General features: G+C 56.2%; 1 protein-coding gene across 2 annotated transcripts in view; it reads right to left on the reverse strand.

Moving 5' to 3' along the window:
- CNTFR (ciliary neurotrophic factor receptor) overlaps positions 1-23,218 on the reverse strand; it is a 235,976-nt gene that overhangs the window by 19,661 nt on the left and 193,097 nt on the right. For both annotated transcript variants that reach the window (XM_026069197.1, XM_026069196.1), the window contains 2 exons: positions 8,061-8,178; positions 6,697-6,863 (listed from right to left, as the gene is read on the reverse strand). In XM_026069197.1, the coding sequence (XP_025924982.1) occupies positions 6,697-6,863; positions 8,061-8,178 (285 nt within the window). The remainder of the gene's footprint in view (positions 1-6,696; positions 6,864-8,060; positions 8,179-23,218) is intronic.

Genomic DNA, 23,218 nt, shown 5'->3' on the forward strand with positions numbered 1-23,218 from the left:
AGGACCATGGTGTGCACTTGCCTAGGAGTTTAGTGCTTACCCAAGGGTTTAGCTGCAGGATGTGGAGATACCGTGGCTTGGACAGTGGCCCCAAGCTAAGGCAGTCTCATATTCTGCTCTCAGAGACCTCTCAGTGACCAGTCTCCTGCTATAGGGTCTCCTCTCTTAGGATAGACCTCATTACGTTGTGCACGTCATCAGAAAGCATGTCCCCGGCATCCCTCCAGCCATGGCCCCGTCTGGGTGAGCTAGATGTGCAGTTATCCCCTCTGCAAGCCTTGCACATGCCACTGGCCCAGGCTCATGATGGGTGGAAAGCACAGAGTGGCACTGGGCTTCCCTGGCGGGACGCTTTGCACCCGTGGGTGCAGCAGTGGATGCTGCCACCCCTGGGCTCCATGTGGCTGCCTCGGGGCTGGTTGGCACAGATTCATCGGTTCCAAGCAGGGGCTCAGCAATGGGGCAGTGCAGGGCACCCCATGTCCCCAACCGTTGCTCACCCCCTCCCAAATCTTTTCCTGACTGAACAGCCCTGAACCTCCAGGCAGAGGGCTGGGGCCGGTCGTGGAAGGGCCATCCGAGGAGCGAAGCAATCAGGGCTGGACTGCCGCGAGCACAGGTTGAGCTCCCTGCTCCAACATGCACTCTCCATTTGACCTTGAATGAGTCATAGATTCTAGCTGGCCTCCCAGGTCTCTGCTCCTCACAAGGGGATAAACACTCCTCCTTCTCCCTGGTCCCTGTCTGTCTAGTCCATTTAGACAGTAAATTGCAAAGCAGGGGCTGTCTGGCCGTACATCAGCTAGGATAATAGAGCCCTGTCCTTAGGAAGGGCCTGCAGGCAGTAATGTAATATAAACAATAATAGTAATAATAATAATGGACGATGGGCATTAGGCTGAGTATTGGTTAAGCGGCTACAAAACCAGATGTAATATTATTCCGCAGAGCTGAGGGAGCATCTCCAAACATTCCTGAGAAGGAGAACTGGGACTTGGCCGGGGACATGGTTCACAGCTCTTCCCGATTCGTTTTCGGCTGCAGCGTCCAAGCGAGGGCTTAGTTTGCGAGAAGAGCCACGGAAAGCAGCAGACTTGCACAAACAGGCCCCACCAACAGCGGTGCCAGAAAGGATCGTGCAATTATATCCRAATCTCGGCGCTTTTCTTATCAGGCCTGCTGCAGTGGGTGAGTGCCATCTTTTTCCTAAAGGCCCYGCACGTTTGTACTTGACCACAGCTTTTTATCTATTGCCCCGCGCTGTTTTTAGGCATATAAGCCTCTGGTTCAGCCAGGCAGTGGAGACCCACAGCGCAGAGGGGAGCATGAAGAAGGACTTACCCCAAGTCCACCCTTCACTTGCTGTGTTGTTTTGAGCACCCATCTTTCAAATGAGCGGAAAATGGATCCCTTGTGACTGTTAAATATCCCCTGGCATTTTCCAGGAGAAGAGGGATATTAAACTTCATGTCTTAGCCAAATGTCAGTCTAGGTAATTTAATTCTGCCTCCCTAAGTAGTATGAATTGAACTGACCTTCTGCCTAGGCAACTGTATATCCATGTTCAGAGAATCTGAATTCCTCATAGACACGGGCACACGCGTTCTCCCAAAGCCCCTTCGAGATAGTCTGTGTCTTTAACTGCCCCAAAGATGGGAAAATTGAGTGATCTTCCTAAGGTCACACAAGGCATCAGTGGCAGATTTGGCACCCATGTCCGCAAGGCCCCATTCAAGGCTGCCTTCCTCCTTCCTGAACCACCATCCTTCTCTTCCAAACGGCTGTGTCCCATTGTGTCCTGGCAGGGCAGCTCCAGGTGGGAAAAGAAACCCTGTTAATAACCTACCAGCTCATCTGCAAAGTCTCCCGGCTCCTTTGGGGTGAAACCCCGCACTGTCCCATGCTCAGCTCCCTCCTGCGTGCCCAGCATGGCTGCAGCCCTGTCTGCAGCGCACCGCACCAGCAGCGCAGAATAATTAGCGCTACCAGGCTGTTACATTTTTAATGCTGTGTATCTTCTTCTGCTAATTTACCCTGGGCTCATGTTGGAAGAAATACAGGCGTTGCCGAGGTGGGATGCTGGGCTTGACTTTGCTGTGTGGAGGTGTTGTTTTTCCTGCTTTGCTGAGGGATGCACATGCCATCTGTCTGGTGCTTGGGCTGCAATGCGAGCGAGCGAGGAAGGTGGTGCCAGCGGCCTCCTTGGATGCCGTGCTGGCGCAGGGCTGGGCTGGATGAKCCCCGGTGCTGAGGCTCCTGGTACCACTGGGTGGTGGGCCATGGGCCATGGAGAGGGCCACCTATGTCACAGTGAGGTGGGATGCATCCACAGAAAGGGACAATTCTGCCTGCTCACACCCGTGAATGGAGGCCTGGGGGCCATAAATGTCCCCACCTTCCTCTGCCTCCAAGTCCTCTCTTCTCCGATCTTCTCCAGCCCCTCTCCCACCTCCTGTCCCAGAGCTGGAGCCCCTGACGTCTGCAAGGCTTTGCATGCCAAGACAGCCTTGAGCTCCCCAAGCTCATCTCTATTAATATTGATACCTTTGCGTAATGAAGGAAACAATTTCCAGGGGAGCGACAGGAAGGAAGGCAGCCCAGACCGGCCTGCGATGAAAGATGGGGGCCAGAGGGGTGCAAAGGCTCTTCCAGCCATCACTGAAAATGGGAATGCAGAGTAACCCCTTGCAGCTGGCTGCTAATAACCGGCACTGCACGACCGCCAGCAAGGCATCGGCTCAGGATATCAAAAGAAACTACCAGTCATTTTCCACTCAATTAGAGTTCATCTTCCGAGCAGCTGGAGAAGGGATTTTCTGCTGGGGACTCCAGGGCTGGGGGGAGCGAGGAAGGAAGCAAAACTGAAGGAGGTCACTTCTTCCCGGGGTCTCTTTGTGTCAGCCTGGGCCTTGCTGGTGGGTGGTCCGACAGGGAAACGAGCAGCAGCTCTGCTCCCGGCTTCAGTTCAGCCGTGCCGGGGAAGCCGGGGCAGCTATCTCACCACCTGGACATTCAGCAGGGAGAGCCGCCAACACTGCACTGCTCTCGCATTTGCTGCCAGCTGCTCCATTCCCAACAGGGCAGGAGATCAGGGCTGTAAGCGTCGGCAGGGCCTTGGGGTTTAACCTCCATGTGAAAAGAGAAGAGGATTTTCTCCAGACCAAGGGAAAAAAACAGAGCAGGCTCTGGCATCCTGATGGGGCAGCGAGGCACTGGGGCTTAGGAGAAGCCCTGTGCAGTCGCAGGTTGACACTCTTGCTCCATTTTAGCAGGGCACTGCCCTCATGTGACGTTTTTCCTACAACAAGCTGATGTAATGGCTTTGTCTAAAGAGACATAGGTTTTTCCCACTTCAATCTAGTTGAACAAAATTCAGCACAACTTCAAAGATGAAACCTCGGTCCTGCTGCAGCCCATGTAGAGATCCCCAGAGCATCTGCTAGATGTTGGATCCACACTGCTAGAGCCCACAGCGATGGGAGGGCCTCCCTGGGGCTCACACTCTGCACAGCCCGATGTTAAAACTACAATGAGGAGCCCTACAAGAGGAGCAGAAACATGGAGGGTTTGCACAGGAAGAGCAGGCATCTTTGGACTAGTTGACTGTGCTACATTTTCGGCCCTAAACAGTCAAGGCAAAACTGCATGGCAAAATATACTAATACAGTGCACTTGTTTTAACTGAAACCAGCCCCAGGAAGACACAAGAAGAGGCGCAGTACAAGGTACGTTGCTTTCAGGGTATGTTGCTGGTGATTTGAGGCAGCTGAGTTCATCTCATAATGACTCTGCTAAGCCTGTCGACTGCCTACTTAAACACTTAATGACCACTGCATTTGTGCTGCCTACACAGGGAGCCATAAAAATGCTGAGGAAGAGAGAATTTCATAGCTATGTAGATTTTGGAGATGTTAAGGCCGTAAGATAGTGAAGTGTTTGTTAAACTGACTGGCTCTGGGGTGTAGGACACAGCCTTTCTCCTAGCACCTCGGTGCCAGCTCATCACCATGGTCTCCAGACGCATTAGAGCGACACAGCTAGCATCTGCCAAGTGTTGCCTGTTCTCTCCCCTTTTGGGCAGAGCCTTTTGGGTTTTGAAGACACATGTTGCTCTCTATTTATCCCAACAAAGTAGACCAAGGACACTTAGAGAGCAGCAATGCTGGGTGATGGTCCTCCAGGGCTTGGCAGAGTTTATGGACTCCCATTTGCCCCACAAAGGCTCTGTCTCCTGCACTGAGGAGCAGCATCTATCTGGGGAGCATCCAACGGGGCTGAGGACCAGCCACATCCTGTGTTGCCCTTCTCCCTTGCCGGCTCCTCACTGTCCATGGCTGTGCTTGCCCAGCACAGGGCTTGCTGGCCCTGGCACGCTCCTGAGTGCTGCCGAGGGGATGAGGGTCTGGGGAGGGAGGTGTCATCTCCCACCACCACCGCTGGGACACATCTGGGCACCCTGTGTCCCCTCCTGGCACCTTGGAAGAGGCAGCGCTATCACACCCATGCTGACCCAGGACAACGCTGTCCTCCGTTAACTGGCGCCTCTGACCTGGGTTGAGTTCAGCCTCTGGGGCTGGACCTGGCTTGTGCTGGCTCCAGGATTCACCGTGCTTGCGGTGGGTTGCCGGGCGGTCTTCCCGGGTGGGTTTCCCTCGTGGGTTGATGGAGGACAGGCAGATTCCTTATCCTGAGGAGGTGCCGGTTGTTTTGCTCAGGAGTGGCACCAGATGTGTCAGGCAGGGCATGGGTGGGATGCAGATGTTGCAGGACAATGCCCTGAACTCCTGGAGGAGGGAATGCGAGGAACTTGGAAAATGCAGGGCTTAATTGCTGTCCTGGGCCCCGCAGGCTGGAGGTTACCTTGGTTTAAGGAGTGTATCTTCCACAAAGACTGCAATTTCCATTTAAAGACACCCAAGTGATTGAGGCTCCACCACTTCCCTAGTAAGCTCCTTCCCTTGCTATCAACATTTGCAACACACCAAAGAATACAAGCTTTGAATACGGGCCACAACTGTGGGAACAAGAAAGGACAGTCCCTGCTCCAAAATAACCCCCACGCACTGTTCAGAGCTGTTACATTTTCCAGAATTTGGGGTAGAAAGGGAAAATCTGCTTTTGGTGCCAGATAAAACAGCAGTGGAGCTCCTCTTCCTGAACTCTGATACTTCTATCCGCTAAAGACTGGCCCATGCACCTCATCTAAGGCATTGACTGAACCCTGGCTGAATTTCTAGGCTTTGTTTGTTTGCTTTTGTGGTCCAGTAATTGCCACATGTAACCAACAAACTGTTTTTCCACTTGTTCCTGAACTGTGCTCTCTCTCATTCTCCTGTTTTTTGAAAATGCACAGTCTGGTCCTGATAAAGCAGCCCGCTGCAGCACCCTCCTCTGACCAGCCATAATCTGGCTTTGGCCAGTGATACAAACCCTGTGGCCAGCTCCCTGCTTTGCCACACTTTTCATTTGAATTGCTTGGTCCAGGACTGTCCGTCACAGTCAGAGAGGCATCAGCAACAGAGCTGAGCTCTGCTAGCCTGAAACTGAGCCAAAGAGAGCCTTGGCTAGTGCTGCTGCAGCCTTTCCTGGGGGGCTTGCGAAGGACTCGGAGATAAGGCCTGAGAGCAAAGCCAGGCTGCATCTTCTGAGCTGTCTGTTATCACACAGAGTTTGTTACCGCTGCCCTGCACAGCTCTGCTGAGCACTTATGCCCGGGGCTACTGTGTTGAGATGCAAACTCAGACAGGTCCTCGCGAGCCACGGCGATGGGGGCAGAAAGTTTGTAACCACATGGCAAGATCCTGCCTGAAGGAGAGGGCAGGATCTTCTCAGATCTCGTGGGAAGAGGTTTGAGGTGCCAGCTTGCCAGGGGGCTCCTCGTGGTGTGTCAGCAGCYGGCCATGTTGCACATGCCAGGAGATCTGCTTCCCGACTTGGGGAGCACGGTGGTGTGAAAGGGGTGAAAAGGGGTTTTAGGAGCGGGCTAGGTAAGTGCTGCTGGAGCAGGATTTTGGGAGGGTTCATCCTGCCTAGGGATGGGAGGAATAGGATGGGATATTTTAATTTCTCTTCTAATTCCCATGATTTTGCTTCCAGCACAAACACCAAACCTCTCTTTTATGAACACTAAGAGGGGCAAAAAGGAAAATGCCATTTGGAGAACTACAATCACACAGCCTTCTCCCCAGATACTTTGCAGCTGCTTCCCCAATCCCCAAGCAAGAAGGAGCTCAGCAGTCACACAAGACCTGGACCGTCAGACACAGGACCAGACAGGGTGCCAGGCCACACACAGGACCAGCACGACAGCTGCCTGCGCGCATCCTGCCTTGCTCTCTTGGGGCGCTCAGGTGCTGCCATCTGCCCCCCAGGTGGGAAAAAGCCTCTTGCTTCTAAACCAAGCATTCATGAGAGCACCAGTACCATTTGGTAGGAGCACCCTTCTTGCAGCAAAGCCCAAATGCCACCGTCCCCTCTACGCTTGAGAAGTTACAGCAGGACCAGGAGAATCAATGGGAAATCGGGGAGGCCAGTTTGGCTTGAACCCTGGCTCCACCTCGTGCATGGAGAAATAAAGGATCCATCTGGAGATCCTGCCCCTTTCCCTGGCCCATTTCTCTGGCGGGTGATGCTGTGTGCAGAGCAAGCCAACCCCAACACTGGCTTGGAGAGGCCAGTTCCTGCTGCGGAAGTTACCTATGGCGAACTCGTCAAAGGTGAGAGTGGTGGAGTTTTTGCCCAGAGCATTCGTGACTGTCAAAGTCACCTTGTACTTCACCGTTGAGAAGAGCTGGAGGTATCTGATGTGACACCTGTTTTTGGGAAAGCTGTCCTTCTCGCAGACCAACTCTCTCGTGCCATGTCTGGAAAGCAGGGATGAGAAGAGCTGTTACCTACTGACTACTGCTCAGGGATGGGGATGCAACTCCCCACACACATGGGGAGAGGAGGCACAAGAAGTGGCCCTGGGAGCAACTCAGGACACTGGCCTTGCTGAGCAAACTTCTGCTTTGAGGGCTTGGACACAATCCTTCAGCTGAGCAGAAACCTGGGACTGGCTGAGCACAGCTCTTCGCAGTCCCAGGCCCCACCTGGCTCCCTCTTGACTTTATCAGGACTCTGTTCTCCACCTGCTGCCTCCAACAGCAGCGTTGTGTCCCCCTCTGCCTGAGGTCACCATGTGTCACACCAGCTCCATGGCTAAAGGGGTACTTTCGTCCTGAAGGGGAATTTCCCAGGCTTGCGTGTGCTGCTCACAAGGGGATGTTTTATCCTGGTTGGAAGCCCACACAAGAGATTGGGGTGGACACCTTTCTGCTGGCCCCAAGCAATGTCTCCTGCTGTTCTTCCACCCACCCCAACACAAGGAKAAGACCCTGCTGGGGTAGGGTTTGGCTCTGCCTTTGACGTGCTAGGAACAGGGGCCTGCTTTCTGCTGGAACAACCAGCCCCAAAAGCTAACACACAGCACCATCCTACATACAGGTTGTGCCAGGACCAGGGCCTTTAGGGCTGAGAACTCTGCACCCCCTTCCCACCTCCTTTTTCCCCATGAGCAGTGATGTGGTGGTGAGGCCAGTCCTCTGAGGAGAGAGCCAGGTCTCCTGGCTCCTTCCATATGAGCTACGGCAGAGAGGCAACACCATAACATGGCCAATACTGGGTAAGAGACATCGCTGCTGCCTGGCTGCGGCCGGCGTACAGCAGAAGGGAGCATGACTGTGCCAAATGCACCGAAGAACAGCGAAGAACAGTCAGGCAGTGCAGCAATGACGGACCTTGTGGGCATGGAAAGTGGACCTGGGAGTCTGGGACTTTGGCAGTTCCCTCTGGGAAATGGGAACTTTCTTGGGACAAAGCCCCAGCGCCAAGCAGCCAGTTTGGATGTCCCTGAAACATCCTTCCCCAGGCTCATTTTTTGGACAGAGGCCCCATACACTGAATCTGGATCAGACCCAATGCCCCAAGACTTCACAGCAGCGCTTGGGACCTGCTCCAGCCTATGGAGGGCAAACGCTCTCCCTACATGTAGCCTGGCCCTTCCTTACCAAGGCACTTACATGGCGGAGATGTTGAAGGAGTTGGGGATGTAGGTGGGACTGGGCAAGTGCCAGCTGCAGTAGAAACCCTTTGGGTAGTTGTTGGACCGGCACATCAGCACTGGCTCCTTCGGGGGGGCTGCCAGGAAACAGAGAAAGAAGAATTACTGACCTCATTGAGGTTGGGTTGATAACCAGCTCCTAAACAATGGGATGTCCCTCCACCCCCAACTGCTGGAAGCTGGGGTGATGCAGCTTGCAAGGGGAGCTCAGGCTGTTTGATCCACTGATGGAAGCATCCGGCTGCAGTCAGAGATGGGCAACAGGATGAGAGGGGTCCTTGGGGCTGGCCAGTCTTGCGCCTTCACTGCTGGCATCCTGGCATGGAAATGCAAGCAGAGAGATGCCACAGTCCAGGTACCGTGCCCCATATCTACCAGCAGGACCCAAGAGGAGGCATATTCCCAGTGAAGCAGGCATTGCCACATGCCATTGAACCCAGCTCAAACTGCAAGCGCAACCTATTCTCTTGACCCTGTGAACTAAAGTGCTCACAGCTTTCTCAGCCATGTTTCTGGGGAGTGAAAAACTTCTTATTGTGGGGTGAACCTCAGAAGGACCACAGGTCCTTAAAAGGATGGCGGAGGATCACTTAGAGCAAGACCGGGAGGAACAGCCTGAAACCAGCAGAGGAAATTCAGCTCTGCAGGAGGACTTGTTGGTGATAATGCTTTCAGCAGCAAGGCAGAGCATCACATCCCCATCCTGAGGATGGAGACAGGGCCCTGCTGCCCAGGAGACATAGAGGCAACCAGAGATGGGACAAGAGCACGCAGCAGGGAGCAGCCTGCCCCTGGCCTTGTCAGCAAGTTCTAGAGATCAGAGGAAGAAGAGGCTTTTAAACCCAACCAAGTGTCCATGCTGCACTCAGCATTCCCGGACATAAACACGCCCTGTGATCCTTGCAGGAGCACAGCCAGAGCTGCGGGATGTCTCTGTGAGATGCTGAGGGCTGGTGCATGCAGGAGGATGAAATTTGATATCCTTTAGCTGATAAACTTTTGCCTCTGTAGGTTCATAAAACATATCTGGACTGAGACCAAAGTCAGCTCTTCTTAGTACCTGGACATGGGATGCAGGCAGCAGGAACACAGGGGAGCCACTGCCAAGCTCCTTCCCACAGCGGGTGTGTGGGCAAGTCATGAGTCTCACAGAGCCGTGTGTGCCCACAGATCACCGTGCTGCTACAGGGCAGTCTGCGTGGATTTTGGTGCAGGGAAATCCTGCCAGAACAATTTCCCCTTGGGGTTGTCCTGTGCAAGTGGTGGCCATGCACCGCCCCAAGTCCTGCACRCCTACCTAACACGTAACGCCTCTTCTGCACGCCGTGCCCGAGAAAGTAAAGGGTGCAGCAAGTCAGCTAAGGCCTCGCTCCCCCCTCCCTGGCAGCCACGCTGGTGAGCCAGCAGCACCGGGAGCGCGCCAGAGCCTCAAGACATCACTGTAAAATATGACATCTCTAGGGCTCTGCAGCCACATCTGTGCAAATCATCAGTGCAGAGCACAAGCCTGCAGAGCTGCCTGTCTCCTGACRGCTCTCTCGCCGGCCCGCTTATACGCAGCCCCGGCCTTGCCAGCGTAACACGCTCGGAGACTGCTTTTCTTCCCTCAGCCGCGGCAGAGTGGCAAATCACACCCTGATCACACCCTCTGGAGAGCAGCTGGATTGCCATGAGTGCAGACTCCCCCTTGCCCTTCCCAGGGCTCCCGGGACGGGCATCTGGGATCCCTGCTCGGCACTGCACAGCGGAGCTTGCCCCGGAGTATCCCTGTGGCCGGCAAATAACCACGGGCCTTGCTAGGGAAATGCACCCTGCTGCAGTCCACGTAGGGAAACCGAGTCACGGGCGGGGGCTTGCCTGCATGCCGTCGGCACGGCGCGGGGAGGGAGCCCAGCTGAACACCACGCAACAAGAGACAAAAGCGCGGCAGAGGCGCTCAGCAGGGAGAGGAAGGGGGGCCGGGGAGGGAGACGAGCCTGCTCTGATATGAGATGCGTGTTCCTCCTAATGGCTATTTCAGCCTTCAGACGGCAGACGAAGGCCAGAGCCTGGGTAATGAGCCTCCCAGTTAAATTATTCAAGCAGACCCTCCGCAGCAGAACCGGGCGGCTAATCGTGAGGCCAGAGACAGCGGCTTGCTCCCCGGTACAGCGCCATCCTCCTCCTCCTCCTCCTCCTCCTCCTCCTCCTCGCCGTCGGCAGGGCTGAGCCAGCGGGCTGAGCCGGGGCAGCGGGGCAGCGTCGCCCTTCCCGGGCACACACGAGGGGGTCGGGGTGCCCCGCGGAGGTGTTTCGGAGGGGCGAAGGGGTGCAGGGGATTTAGGGCCAGCTTTAAAAGTGCAAGCGGCCGCGTGGTGGCAGTGTGGCCTAACAGCACCGCTCGCCCGCCCGGCACCGAGGAGGTGGGACGGGGGCTGCAAATCGGGCAGGGGGGGCGATGCTGCYGAGGATGCCGCGACGGGCCTCTGCCCCGCCGCCACCCCTCCTGCCCCGTCGCACCCAGGCGCGGCACCCTGCCGCCCCGCGCGCCGCCTTGCCCGCCCGCGGCGAGCCCCTCTCCTCCGCCGGCGTGGGAGAGGAGGGATGGGGACGGGGGGCTGCCGCTCTGCATAGCAGAGGACACTGCCGCTTGGTCCTGCTGGCCACCAGGAAGGAGCTGGGGACCTGGCTAGGGACGGCCAAGGCTTCGGAGACCCTGGGGCAGCCCCTGAGCCTTGCGCGGCCCGGCCCAAGGGGGAGGCTCTGGCCCTGCCTGCGCTGCCCTGGGAAGCTGCCTCGTCGGTGCCTGCCCTGCCCCGAGCTGCAATTAGCCCATCGAAGGGTAATTTATCTCCCTCGTCTCCGCTATGACGCTGGATCCGGCTCTTGGCAATCCGAGCTAAGTCCTCTGCCCGAGRAGGCTGGGCGTCAGGCTTGTGCCTCCCATTTGCCTCCCGGGGAAAAGGGGGAACCTCCCAATTCCCACTCTGCGGAAGCCTTCAAAAGTGCCCTCATTTTCACATCAAATGCCTTGAAGGTCCGGTCCACCGAGCTGAGAAGGGGGCCCCCAAACGCAGCCCCTAACCCAGTGTTCGTGGCACCCTCCCGCTGCGGCTGTCCTGCCCCTGTGCCACCGCGCTGTGCCCCGTGCGTCAGTGGAGAGGGGATCCGGGGACAGACAGCAGGAGGAAACGCTCAGGAGATGGCGGGATGGGGGCTGCAGCCAATTTAGTCTGTCCCCACGTGCTGAAAAGAGCAGCCACATTCAGAGGAGCTGCCCAGGGAAAAACCCTCCCTCGCCTCTCCTAAGCCATAAGGGGGGGGGTGAGGCTGCAGAAATGGGAGGCTACGTCCTCTCCTCGTCCCGAAACTTCAGTCCACGCTGGCGCCCAGAGCTCTTTGCAGCAGACTGACCCTGTGCAGGGGTGTCCTAGCCGGGCAGGCGATGGCACCAGGGAAACAGGCCCTGAATGCGTCTGCGTGCGCAAACAGAGCAGTGGCACTGGGCCATGTCTCTTTGCTAAGAAGTTGCTRGATGTTTCTCATGAGACGTTTGGCCTCTTTTGGGGCTTGGCCCTTCTCAGCTGCGCCGGAGCATCAGGAGGGAAGCTGGCCCGGCTGTCCCCACCGTGGTGCCAGGAGGGACACAAGGCCCGGCCACGGCCACCTTCTGCAAGCTGGTGGCAGGGTCCCCGTCTCCCCAAGGTGATGCTGTCGCCGAGGGAGAAGGCCCTCGGCAGCTCGCCGGCACGGCTCATCCTGCCCGTCAAAGGCTCTTAAAGAGAGAAAATAAAATAGCAGGCTCCGATCGATCCTGCGCTCCGTAATGCTGTCTTTGGAGGTGGGCCAGGCTGCCAGGCTGTTCGAGAGAGCAAGGAAGGCAGCTCAGGAAAACAAAGCTGTCAAGGGAGCATTAAAGGCTTTCTCTGCCCCAAAGCCCACGGAGGGCCTCGGGCAGTGGCCCCGGGTGTGCAGTCTCCCTTGGGTGGGCTTGGGAGCTGCCGGGAGGGGACGGGACGAGCCGAGGTGCGCGGACTGAGCCAGGGCATCCCTCTCCCACCTGGCACAGCTGGGAAGGAAGGATGATGGGGCTGGAGACGCCCTGCAGCCTGCACCGTTTCCCGAACCGGGAAGCGGCCGTGGTGCTTCCCATGGCTGCACTGTGACTGCTGAATCCACGCTGGCTGCCCTCCAGCTCTAACCATCTTCACGCCACCAGGATGACAGCTGGCTCTCAGCCCCCTCGGACCCCAGGGACAGCCCARGAAACATGCAGCTCCGCAGGCTGGGGACAGCCTGGCCATGAGAGCCGGCGCRTCCACAGCCATCCGCTGTCCTGCAGCCACCCAGCACGCACGGGGCACTCTCCCGGGGATGCCGACTGCGCACGGCCTCCCTAATCCTGGCAAATATTTACTTCCCCTTTGCCTCGTGGAGCTGCTGAACTCCATCAAGGCAGAGCGCCTCTTCTTCGGCTGCAARCAGCTCCTGCCCTCTCTAATCTGTCTATTAACCTCCCGCATGGCAGGAAGCCACTTCTTCCACGTGCTCTGCTGACGTCCTCTCTGCAAACCCAGGGTGTTTCGTGCCCAGGCCGCGGCTGCTGCCGAGCTTCCTTCCTTCCCCCCCTCTGCTTGCTCTCCAACCAGCCCTGCTGCAAAAGCCTTGCAAAAGTGCAAAGGGAGGAAAAGTCATGCCAGAACTGGAGGCGTCCCGCAGCAGCCGGGCCACTTGCAAGCCGTGCAACTCTTGCAGAGCACAGGCAGGCGGCAAAATCTGGTCCCAGGGTCATCATCTCTATATCCCCCACCGAAGACCTTCGGCAGGAAYGGGGTTGGCTTTCCCACCACCCTGCGCCTTGCTCTTTACATCCATTTGCTCGCTGTCTCCCTGGCTTGTTGGAACTGGCTGTTGCTTAACCAGTGCCGGCACTCTCCGCTCGGCTGGGGAGAGCACAACTAACAGCCCTCGAGGAAGAAAGCAGCCCTGGATGCACGGGCACAAAGACAGAGTTTTGTCTCTCTCTCTCCCCATCTCTAAAGCCCAGTTGTCTTTGTACCCCGAGACCCACCGTGCAGGGAAAAAGTGTAACCAATCCATTTTAGAAACCACTAAAAATGATCTACAATAGCTTTTCCTAGCCCTGCTAGGTCATGAGATAATGGACATTAAAACTGTGGCATTTTTATATATAGAAGAGTTATTTTAGGTCATTTTTAGAGGTTTCTGAAATGGATCAGTTATAATTTTCCTCTCCTGCTGAGGGCTGAGTGTACTAAAGATGCCTCACTCCACAGGTGGAGGGATACAAAAAATAGTACCAATAAAAGTTTTAAGAGGCCTCTAAAACACTTCTGTAGGAGGTATTTCTTCTGTTTCGCTTGAGGCACATTCAGGCCCCGGGCTGATGAGGGATACCGATTTTACAGTGCGCTCACGGGATGACCTGCATAACTCATCATCCCGAACACGTGCCAATAAAACCTCCAGAGCCCATGACAGCATCGCGTACTCGCTCCAGAGCTACAGACGCTGTATACCCCGCATGCGTGCGCGCACGCGCGCAGGCTCCCCCCTGCACGGGGGACAACCCCAAAGCTGGCCGAGGCTGCTCTCCCACCAGACATCCGCTCCGGCGATGTTATTACCATCCCTTGCCCCTGCCTCTTTCAGGGCAGGATCAGCGAGTGCCCCGTGTCCTGCCTGTATCTAACGTGCTGGCAAAGCTTCCCACGTCCTCACGCTGTGACTGATTTCGGAGCATGGCCACGGGGACGTTCTTGGTTGTAGCCCCGGACAACTCGCCCTCCTCCACGGCTGCAGGGACCAGGCAGTCCCTTCTTTGCCGGGCTCCCTTGCACATTTGAAGGCTGTGAGCATGTGCCGTTGGGTGGAAATATATCCAAGTAGCCGAAAGAAGTTGCAGATGCCGGAGGGCAWAACCGGGATCAACTTCGGGCTGGAGTCCAGCCCTGAGCGCTCGGGTGCGTAACACCTCTGCACGGAGGTGTCGCCGCTCTGGGCAAAAGCAGCACGTCGAGCACATCTGCGCGCACATCTACACAGATCCTTTTGCTACGTGCACACCCCACTGCTGTCCCTGTCCTCCGCTGTATCACCGGCTGCAAACACAATGTATTATTTATCTAATGCAGCTTTTCTAAAATTGCTTGTGTACAACAAGCTGGTAGGAAACAACAACAAAAAAAGCCCCCATGAATAAATCATATTTCCACTGCCTGGCAGATAAGGGGAGCATCTGTCCGCCTGGTAGTGCCTTCTGCCTGGAAACTCCCGCGCCGGCAGCAGGAAGACTATGGCCAGGGATGGTCCCTTGCGCGGCCCCAAGCATCGGGAAGCAGCCATGCAGAGCTGGAGACACGGAAGAAAGCGAAGCTCCAATTTTTCTTGTCTCTGCTGTGCTACCCCTCATCCAGGCTGTTCTCGGGGCAGGGGTCCGGGGGAGGGTGAGGGCTCGGTGAGGGTGCAGAGCCGCAGCGCCCAGCGGACAAGGCTGGGGTGGCACGGGAGGGCAGGCGATGCCGGTTAGTGTTTCTGCAAGGGTTTGGGCTGCACTCCAGGAACTGTTTATAACCGCTGCTTTTTCAAGAGGGATTTTGCAAGCTTTTTTTTATTATTATTATTAATGTTGCAAATGTCACCTGAGAGAGAATTTGAGAGCCCAAGAACACAGGACGACTCAGACTCCGAGAGTGATGGGCTCATCCCCGATGGACCTCCCGGGTGACCCCGTTCAGCCAGCGCCCAGCCCAGCCCTGCAGCCCTCATGCAGCAGCAACGGTGCACGCACGAAAGCCCCCAGCCGCTCCCCCCCGGGAGCTCCCGAGTCGGGCCGGGGACACCGCGGCCGTGCCTGTGCTCCCTGTGGGGACCCTCTGTTCAGGTTCGGGGGAGACATCACCTTCCTGCTGAAGCTGGAGCTGGGAACATAGTGGTGACGGAGCCTGAAGGACCACAAAGGCCCTTAGCAGGGCAGCCAGCCTGGGGGGGGACAGCAGCTGTAAGTAAAGTCCCCACCGTCTCTGCCGTGATCCAGGAACCAGTTCCCCAGCCTCAACGAGCAAGAATTTATTCCCCAGAAGGAGCCGAATAAAAGGGTGAACTCAGCAAAAGATAAATTTCTTAAAGGCCCTGTTTTAAACTGATTAGGGCTCATAAACCAAGCTATGGATTTTCTCATTTCCCTTGCAGAAAATCCAGCACGCGCGTCGAGAGGCAGCGCTGTAAATTTGGAGGAGAGACGCGCAGCATTACTCATACATAACACAGAGTTTAGATCCCTGCTTTAAGCACAAATCTCAGTGCAAACTCCTAGCCCTAAATGCTGCCTCTCAGCAGGTCCGCGTGATAACAGGATTGCCGGAGTTTGCTTCGCCCTGTGCCAGCCGAGTCCGTGCTATTCACCGCCCGACAGAGGAGCTCTGCAAACCCAGCGGCTCCTGAGCCTCCGCGCAATTTGCAGCAAAGCCTGGCGAAGCCGTGAGGAAAGAGCAAGGCAGCGAGAGGGGCTCCCGCGAGCGGGGGCAAGGGATGCCGCGCGGCCGGCTAACCCAGCAGCCCCCCTTGGAGCTGCTCTCCGAGGCGCGGGACGCTGGGCGAGGGCGGTTTAGGCAGGGCCAGCTGAAGCCATCCTACGCCCACGGCAGACCGCCCTCGCGCGCTGTTCAGCGGTCTCGGAGACCAGGCTCCTTGCCGCAGAGCCGGGCACAGGGCGGCTGGGGCTGCCGTCTGCCCCGCTGCAGAAGGCAGGGATCCCCGGAGAGCGAGCGTCTACGGCAGGAGCCAGCCGGCACAGGGAACGTCCCTGCCTCCGCGAAGGCAGATGGCCGCTCCGAACCAGCCCTTCCTCCCTCGGAAACCAAAGAGCAGCTTTGCTCCGAAACAGTATTAAATATTGAACAAAGGAAAGCAAATCTGTTATCTGGGATAATTGGGAGTAAATAAAACATTTAACCAAACCAAATGCAGCTGTTTCGACTTGGAGCCGGCACAACAGCAGGGAAGCCAGCTCAGCTACTCCGTGTCCTTGTTACGGCAGCTGATCGTCGTTCCGTGTATAACGGTAGCACCGCGAGGCCTCGGACACGGCCACGGCCCTCGGTGCATGGTGCTGCGCACTCGTGAGGGACGGACCTGGGCAGACCAAAACGGCAGGGCACGGGAGCGAGGGAAGCGCGCGGGGCACAGAAAGCCCTTTGCAGCCGTGGGATTTGCTCTCCAGCCCGGGGAGTTCACGTCCAGGCCAGCTTTCCTCCCCTAACACCTCTGCGATGAGACTTGCATGTAACATAAAGCATTTCAGAGCCAGGTCACTGGTTCGCGCATAGCCCGGGGCAGAAATGACCGAGCCTCGTTACCAGCTGCTCGGTAGCCTGTGGGAACGAGCGTGCCGGGCCTCCGTCCAGTTCCTCGAGACCTGAGGAGCAGCACTGGGAGAGGGGCTGTATAGCACCCAGAGGGAGGTGCCGGCAAAYGGGGCCAAGGGCTGCTCCGGGACGGAGAGCGTGTCCCTGCAGCCACGAGCTCCTYGCAAGAAGAGCTGTCTCTCTCAGTACTCCTTGATAAAACGTTTGAGGGATCAGCAGCCCAAAACTGCTCCAAAGTATTTGGCTTCTGCCATGCCCAGTCTCAGGCCGCACCAGCTCTGAGCAACACGCAGCCCTGGAAACAGTGAATCTGTCCAGAGCCCTGAGAATTCCCACCAGGAGATCGGCTGGAAGAGCCGCTATCAGGAGAGAGGGATGTCCAAACTGGGAGCAGCCCAGCCGCCACGCGCGTGGGCAGTGCCTACCCAGTCTGGCTGGGCCGCGAGAAGCAACTGCTCTGGTTTCGGCAGGGGCACGGATTCATCCCCTCACTGCATCTTTTGCAACAGCCTGTATCCCAGGGCAGGATGCTGGCCACAGCGTATGGACACGCTTCCTTGCCCTGCACCCTCCTCTGGCAGGAGTCAGCGCTGGCCTCTTGCCAAGCGGCCGATAGCCAGGCACGACTTCCCAGCCACGCTGCGCTGGCCGGAGAGAGCTCGCCCGGGGGCTGCGAAAGCGCACCAGCTCTCCCTGCTCTCCTCGGGGCTCTGCGCGCCGAGCAGGGGGCGGTGGGGTTTTTACGGAGATGTTATAGTTTGAGATGGGATTTCCAAGGACTCCTCCAWCTATCCGCTCGGGCAGATATCTGCTCCCCTGGCCCTGAAGCGTCGGGACACCCGCCAGGCACCACGCCACCTTTCAGGCTCTGTATAGCACCAAGAGCACATCCCCTTCACCCTCTCTTCCCTCTCCAGCTGCAGGCACAAAAACCCTGTACGATCTGCACCCTGCAATGCCCCGGCCCCTCCACCACCTTGTTTAAAGGCTGCGGAAAAGCAATCCGTCCTCCCTGCCTCTGCAGAGAGACAAGACGGGGGGAAACACGGGGTGTAATCAGACACAACCGAGGCCATCAGCAGCCGTGTATCCTCGGCGAAGCCGTCCCACCAGGACTCCTGGAAATTGTATATTTATCCAGGAGGACCCTCTGGAGGGAAGCTACAAGCACTTTGTCATGTACCAAGCAAGAGGCTAGCCACGAATATTACCAGCTATCTCTCCCAGCGGAGGGAGCGTGGACTGCCTGTAATAAGCAGCTGCTCTCCAAAGATGCCTCTTCTCTCCTCATCCCTCCCAAGCTGCTACCTGGATATATCCACCCTTCCGCACAGCTCATTTCCAGGCTGCTCTCCACATTAGGCAGGGGAGGGGGGGACCTGCAGGGAGAGAGGTCTCTCACCCCGCGGGGAATAGAGAGGAAGAAGTAAGAGGTTTTTGGCTCTGTGGAGGAGAGAAAGGAATATCTYTGTGCTTCTCCTCTCTTCCCCGGGCGGGAGGGGAGCCGACAAGAGCGGTTAGTAACCACATGTAATCCCATCCACTTTTTCCTTGCACCAGTGCTGCCCTTCACTGGAACAGTTCTTTTCCTTCCCTGGTATTTTTCTCCCCCCTGTATTTATGGAAAAGCACCTTCTCCTCTTTCAGCTCCTGTGTTTTTCTAGAGGAAACACTCCAGGCTGCGCTGCCATCCCCACAGCCCCCTGGCCAGCCCGCGCTGCCTGCTCCACCTCAAACCCAGTGGGGACACGGGACCTGAATGTGGGCATCCTCGGGCAGGTATCTACCCACGCACCAGCTGTCTGAGCAGGCAAGGAGGCTGGAGCRCCGTTTGCTCATCCTAGAGCAGACCCCACATTTGGCCGCCTGGATCATATCTAGGTTTGGCTGCTTCAGCTCAGTGTCCCCAGGCTGCTGGCTCAYGTTGTTGGGACTTCTCCTTTGCCGTCGCCAAGCGTGGCTCTCATAGATCATGACAGAGAGTCCTGCTACATCTCCCTCCATGCACAACCAAGTCGCAGCCTGTCCCTGTTACTCAGCCCTGGGGACCGCGTGACCTGTCGCGTGCAAGAGCCATCGTCCCCGCAGCACTGGTGGCTTCGCCCAACTTCGTGTCATCAGCAAATTCCCACGGTGCACGTGTGTCCTTGCTGTGCCAGCTTGGAAACTAACTGCAGACACCTCGTGAAAATGGCTGGGCTGGAGCCAGAGGTCCCCTGAGAGACACTGGAGCCAGCTGTAGAGAGCTCGCAGACGACCAAAATGAGCCTCACATGGCTTCTTTCCATGCTCTTCCCACCCAAAACTGTGCATGTCCCTCCGGCGGTAGCCTGCCTTACTATCATTTATAGCAAACCCACCTGTGCCTTTCTGCATAATATATCTCAAGAAAATCACAGCATGGGACTGTGGTGGGGAGGGGATGAAGAAGGATGTCCTGGGGCCGGGGGTGGCTCTGGCTGGTGGTGGTGTGCAGGCTGCTCAAGTGTCCAATTAATCACATGCATTGGGGAAAATGCTTAATTCGTCCCAGGAAATGGAGTTTCCAAACCAGCCCTTAAGTGCCCACTCTCGGCAGCTTTTGTGCTTTGAGAAAACACCATTTGGACATGTCATTAACAGCAGGAGGGTCTCCAGCCAGGCCTCAATCCTCTCCTGCACTGACAACATCACGGGGCAGAGGCAGGAAGGAGGAGGGAGCCCATCTTTGGAGCATCAAGTCTCTGCAACTCACCCAAAGGGCTTCCTTTGGCAGGAGGAATGCCAGGAGAGAGCGTGGCTCTTCACCACTTTGCTGGTGCCTACCAACCTTGAYCTGAGGAGCTTCTGGGACACCTGGCCTGGCATCCCCTGCACTGCTGCTGCAACATGGCACAGTTGGGAGTGAAGCCCCATGGAGCATGATGTGGCTCAGGCACTTCGTAAGTCCATGAGATCTGGCCACTGTTCCACCCGCTGGGTGAGAAAACCATGGGGCCACCTGAAAATACAACTGGGCTGAGAAATTCCTGCCTGGCTCAGGAGCAACGTGAGAAAGCACCTTCGGCTCTGCCAGCTTTGGGAGACAGGAACAAAATAAAAATTCCCGTGTCTCCCCGAGGGCAACGCTGGCTGCACAGGCAACCTGTCCCAGGAGGAGCATCTCCCCTCTTTTTCTCCCAAAACTTTGAGGCTAGCTCTTACCCTGAAAGATTTGCTTGCCCAAATCCTCTTACTTACTTAAAATCTGTCCTGTTATGAATCCGGCCATGCTTGCTCTTCTTATGAATATCTTTTTTTTTTTTTTTTTAATTCTCCAGCCTGAATTAGGCCCTAATCTCCTTCTTAGCTTACGGCAATGAGATCCTTGGGACGACGCGAGTCACATAACCCCAGACTTCACTGCATTTGGAAATAACAACTGCATTCTTAACTCAGCTGTCTTTAAGGGAGGTCCCATTATTCTGTCCATCCGTAAAGAAAAGGAGCTAAAAAAGGTATCTTCGCTTCAGGAACATGACACTCGTCTTCCTCAAATCCTGCCTTGCTGCTTAAATCTCCGCAGGAGGCCACGAACAAGCCCCGTGGGATGTTCCCGTGCACACGGTCAGAGGATTGACGGCAGCTCGACGGGCACGGGGAGCCCCTTCCCACCCCGCAGACGTAAGAGAGCTGACAACTTGCAAAATGAAGCACGGAGCACTAACCGGCTCAAATACTCCCAGCGAGTGTTTTCTCCTGTCCTAACGGCCACCTGTAAAATCTCTGCAAGGCTGTTTTCATTTTCTTCCCTCCTTGCTTCCCCCAGCTATACTCCGCAGCAAGCACCACGCTAAGTTCCTTTAATCTCTCCTTTAGGTCATACACTATCGTCTAATCCTTTAATCAATTTGGCTGCTCTTCCTCCGGAGTCCCTGTAAAGTATCGATGACCTTTTAATAGCAAGACACCCAGAAGTGAATGCAGTTTCCCTAAGCGTGTCCACACCAAATCAGTGGCGAGGGCAGCGTTATTGCTGGCCTTGCCCTAGCGATGATAACCCGGACACATTACGCAGCCCATCCCGTTCCCATCTGCTCCCAGTGCRGAGCTGCAAGAACCAGCGCCCTCCACGGAGCGTGCGGGGCTAGGGCACACCAGCGGCCCTTGGAACAAACAGTCTCTTGATTATTTTTTGTTTAAACAGAAGCGGCTTCTCAAGCATCCTCCATTTTGCTTCCGAAGAAGAACAAATAATAAGCACTTATTTCTCACATTTTTGGCTTAACCCATCATTTCCTCTGCCCTCCCCGCCGGAGTGGCAGGCACTGGGTTATTCACACTGAGCTGAACCGCTGTGAATTGGAAACGGACTCCAAGAGTGAAGGGCTGGGTTTGATTTTCCTTTTTTAACGCCACGCAGTAATTGGGTCCTGCCACGGGGTCTCCCGGAGCCGCAAGGATTTTGCTGCACTCTCTGAAGCATTGCACAGAAAACTGGGGGAGAACAGCAAGTCCCATGTGTCCAGGCCAGGGCAGCCGCCTTGCCCCGTCTCGGGGACCGGCACGCACAGCYGGCGGCAGAGGGGATGCTGCGGCGGCACAGCTCGCACGAGCCCCGCTGCGGCAGGGAGCAGACACCATGCCCGCTGCTGTTTGCTGCATTGCAAATGCCTCTTTCCTCCATCGCATGAGGCGGAGGAACGGTCCCCTCTGCAAGCAGGCTGCTCAGGCGCAGCATGCACAGCTGGCTCGGCACCCTTTGCAGCCTGGCATCGGTGGCCCGGTGCTCCGGGACCCCCAGTTCGCACTGGGGTATGGTATTGCCTGGCCATGCACCAAAATGAGCATGCTGGAAAGGGCCTGAGAGATTTAGGGGTGCTTAGGTTGGGTGAGCAACCTCACTGCACAGCCTCAGGAGTGCTGCCTCATGGCTGGAGCCACCCTGCTCTCCTGCAAGCAGTGGGGACGGCTTTTCAGGCCTTGGCTGCATATGAAAGCTGCAAGGATGGGCTGAGAAAACAGAGCTTTTAAGCAGGAGGACAGGGCAGTCCTGGGTTTACCGGACTACCTTGCAATCCTCTGCTGGAGCGGATAAAGCAGCTTGGGCTGGGGTTAGAGCCAATGCGACCAGGTCCTTTCCATGGTGCACATGCCACTGGCAGCATGGGGAAGGCAGCATGCCTGGCATAAGTGGAGAATTGTGATGCTGTCAGAATTTCTGACCTTTCCAAGGGTGGCATGGGGTTGAACCTGCCAGAGGTGAAGCTGAGGAGCCAGTAGGTACCGGAGGATTTGGGGTTTGTCTGTACGAAGGAGGTGCTGGAGGTGCAGCCTGGGATCTGCCCCTGCACCCAGAAAGCTGTCCCTGGGCATTGGCCAAGAGCAGTTCCAGTAGCAGCACCAATGGGGTTATGTCAGAGCGGCTTGTCCATGGAGTGGCATAATGAAATACAGATGAATTTGTGAGGTCATGGCACACGCATGCATTTTGGGGGTTGTGCCTCCGGCTTTCTGCACTAATACGGGCTGAAAAAGCAAGAACTGGAGAAGGACCCAGAGGGCAGAAACATGGTCTTTGTCTCTCCTCCCCATCCCAGTGCTTTACTTTGAGTTTGGGGGACGTTTGTAGCTTGAATGCAACACTTGCTGTGAGCCAAATGGGTTGTGAATGTATTGGCATGTGTTGTCATCTGCATCGGTTAATAGGATCCATTTTCCAAGGAAGGGGAAAGAAAAGGAAGAAGAGAAGGGGAATGCTTAAATCTGCAAAACAAACGTCCGTCACCCCTTCTGAAGTGCTAAACCCCTGGCAATAGATTATATATGAAAGGTTGGTCTATAGCAATAATCTGCAATGGCTTCACACAACAATGCAGCTGGATTCAGATGTCAAACCATAATACTTAGCACTTAATACCTTCAAAGCCTCGTACAAAGAATGGACGTGATGCTGGCCCCGGTGGGGTTATCAGGAGATTTGTCTCTGATTTCACTGGCAGCAACGTCAGCCCCATTAACAAACTAATTCCTGCTGCCCCCGGGAGCCCGGCAGCGGCAGTGCCCCACGGCTGGGAAGCACCGACGGCACCTAACGGCGCCACGGCTCTGCGATACAGGAGGAGCTGAGGTCCGGGCCAATATTTGCTGCAAGAATGAATGAACGGGAGAAAACCCACCTTGTGCGACCCTACAGCTGCGGAGCTACACGCTGCATGCTGAGCTGCCCTGGCCCCTTCTTCTCGTTCCCGGCCGCACCGCGGCACTCGGCGGCGGCTGGGAAACCCTCCTCGCCTGCGCCGCTTCCCCTCAGCCCTAGCAGATGTTCTGGGTCCCGTTCCCCGGGACGCATCCCGGCTTGATTTATTACTGGACGTGACTTCTGGAGTTTGTCAAAGGCGCCCCCCCGCCTTTCCCTGACTTTCCCCACACCCTTCCCATTTTGTTTCACGTTCACTTTGCGGTCTCCCCACCATAGCTTGCAATAAACAGAAACTCATTTCCAGTATAAACAACTGCACACTATACCCCAGCGAGGCGCACGACCCTGCCTTTCCAATCTCCCCACCCCTGAGTGCTTCAGGCTCTCGGAAAACGGTTTCTCCCTTCTGCTGTTTTTCACCCCCCCCCCCAACCCTCCGGGCCCTTTGCATTTTTTTTTATTTTTTTCCCGGAGATTTATAAGGTGCCAGCCAGAGCTGGAGTGGACTATCCCGCTCTGCATCACGTATCTGTCGTTAAAATGAACTCTACCAACATATTTCGGTGAGGAAAGCCACACAAAACCTCTGGG

The sequence above is a fragment of the Apteryx rowi genome, unplaced genomic scaffold, assembly GCF_003343035.1.
Source record: "Apteryx rowi isolate R43461 unplaced genomic scaffold, aptRow1 scaffold_289, whole genome shotgun sequence".
Taxonomy (NCBI): Eukaryota; Metazoa; Chordata; class Aves; order Apterygiformes; family Apterygidae; genus Apteryx; species Apteryx rowi.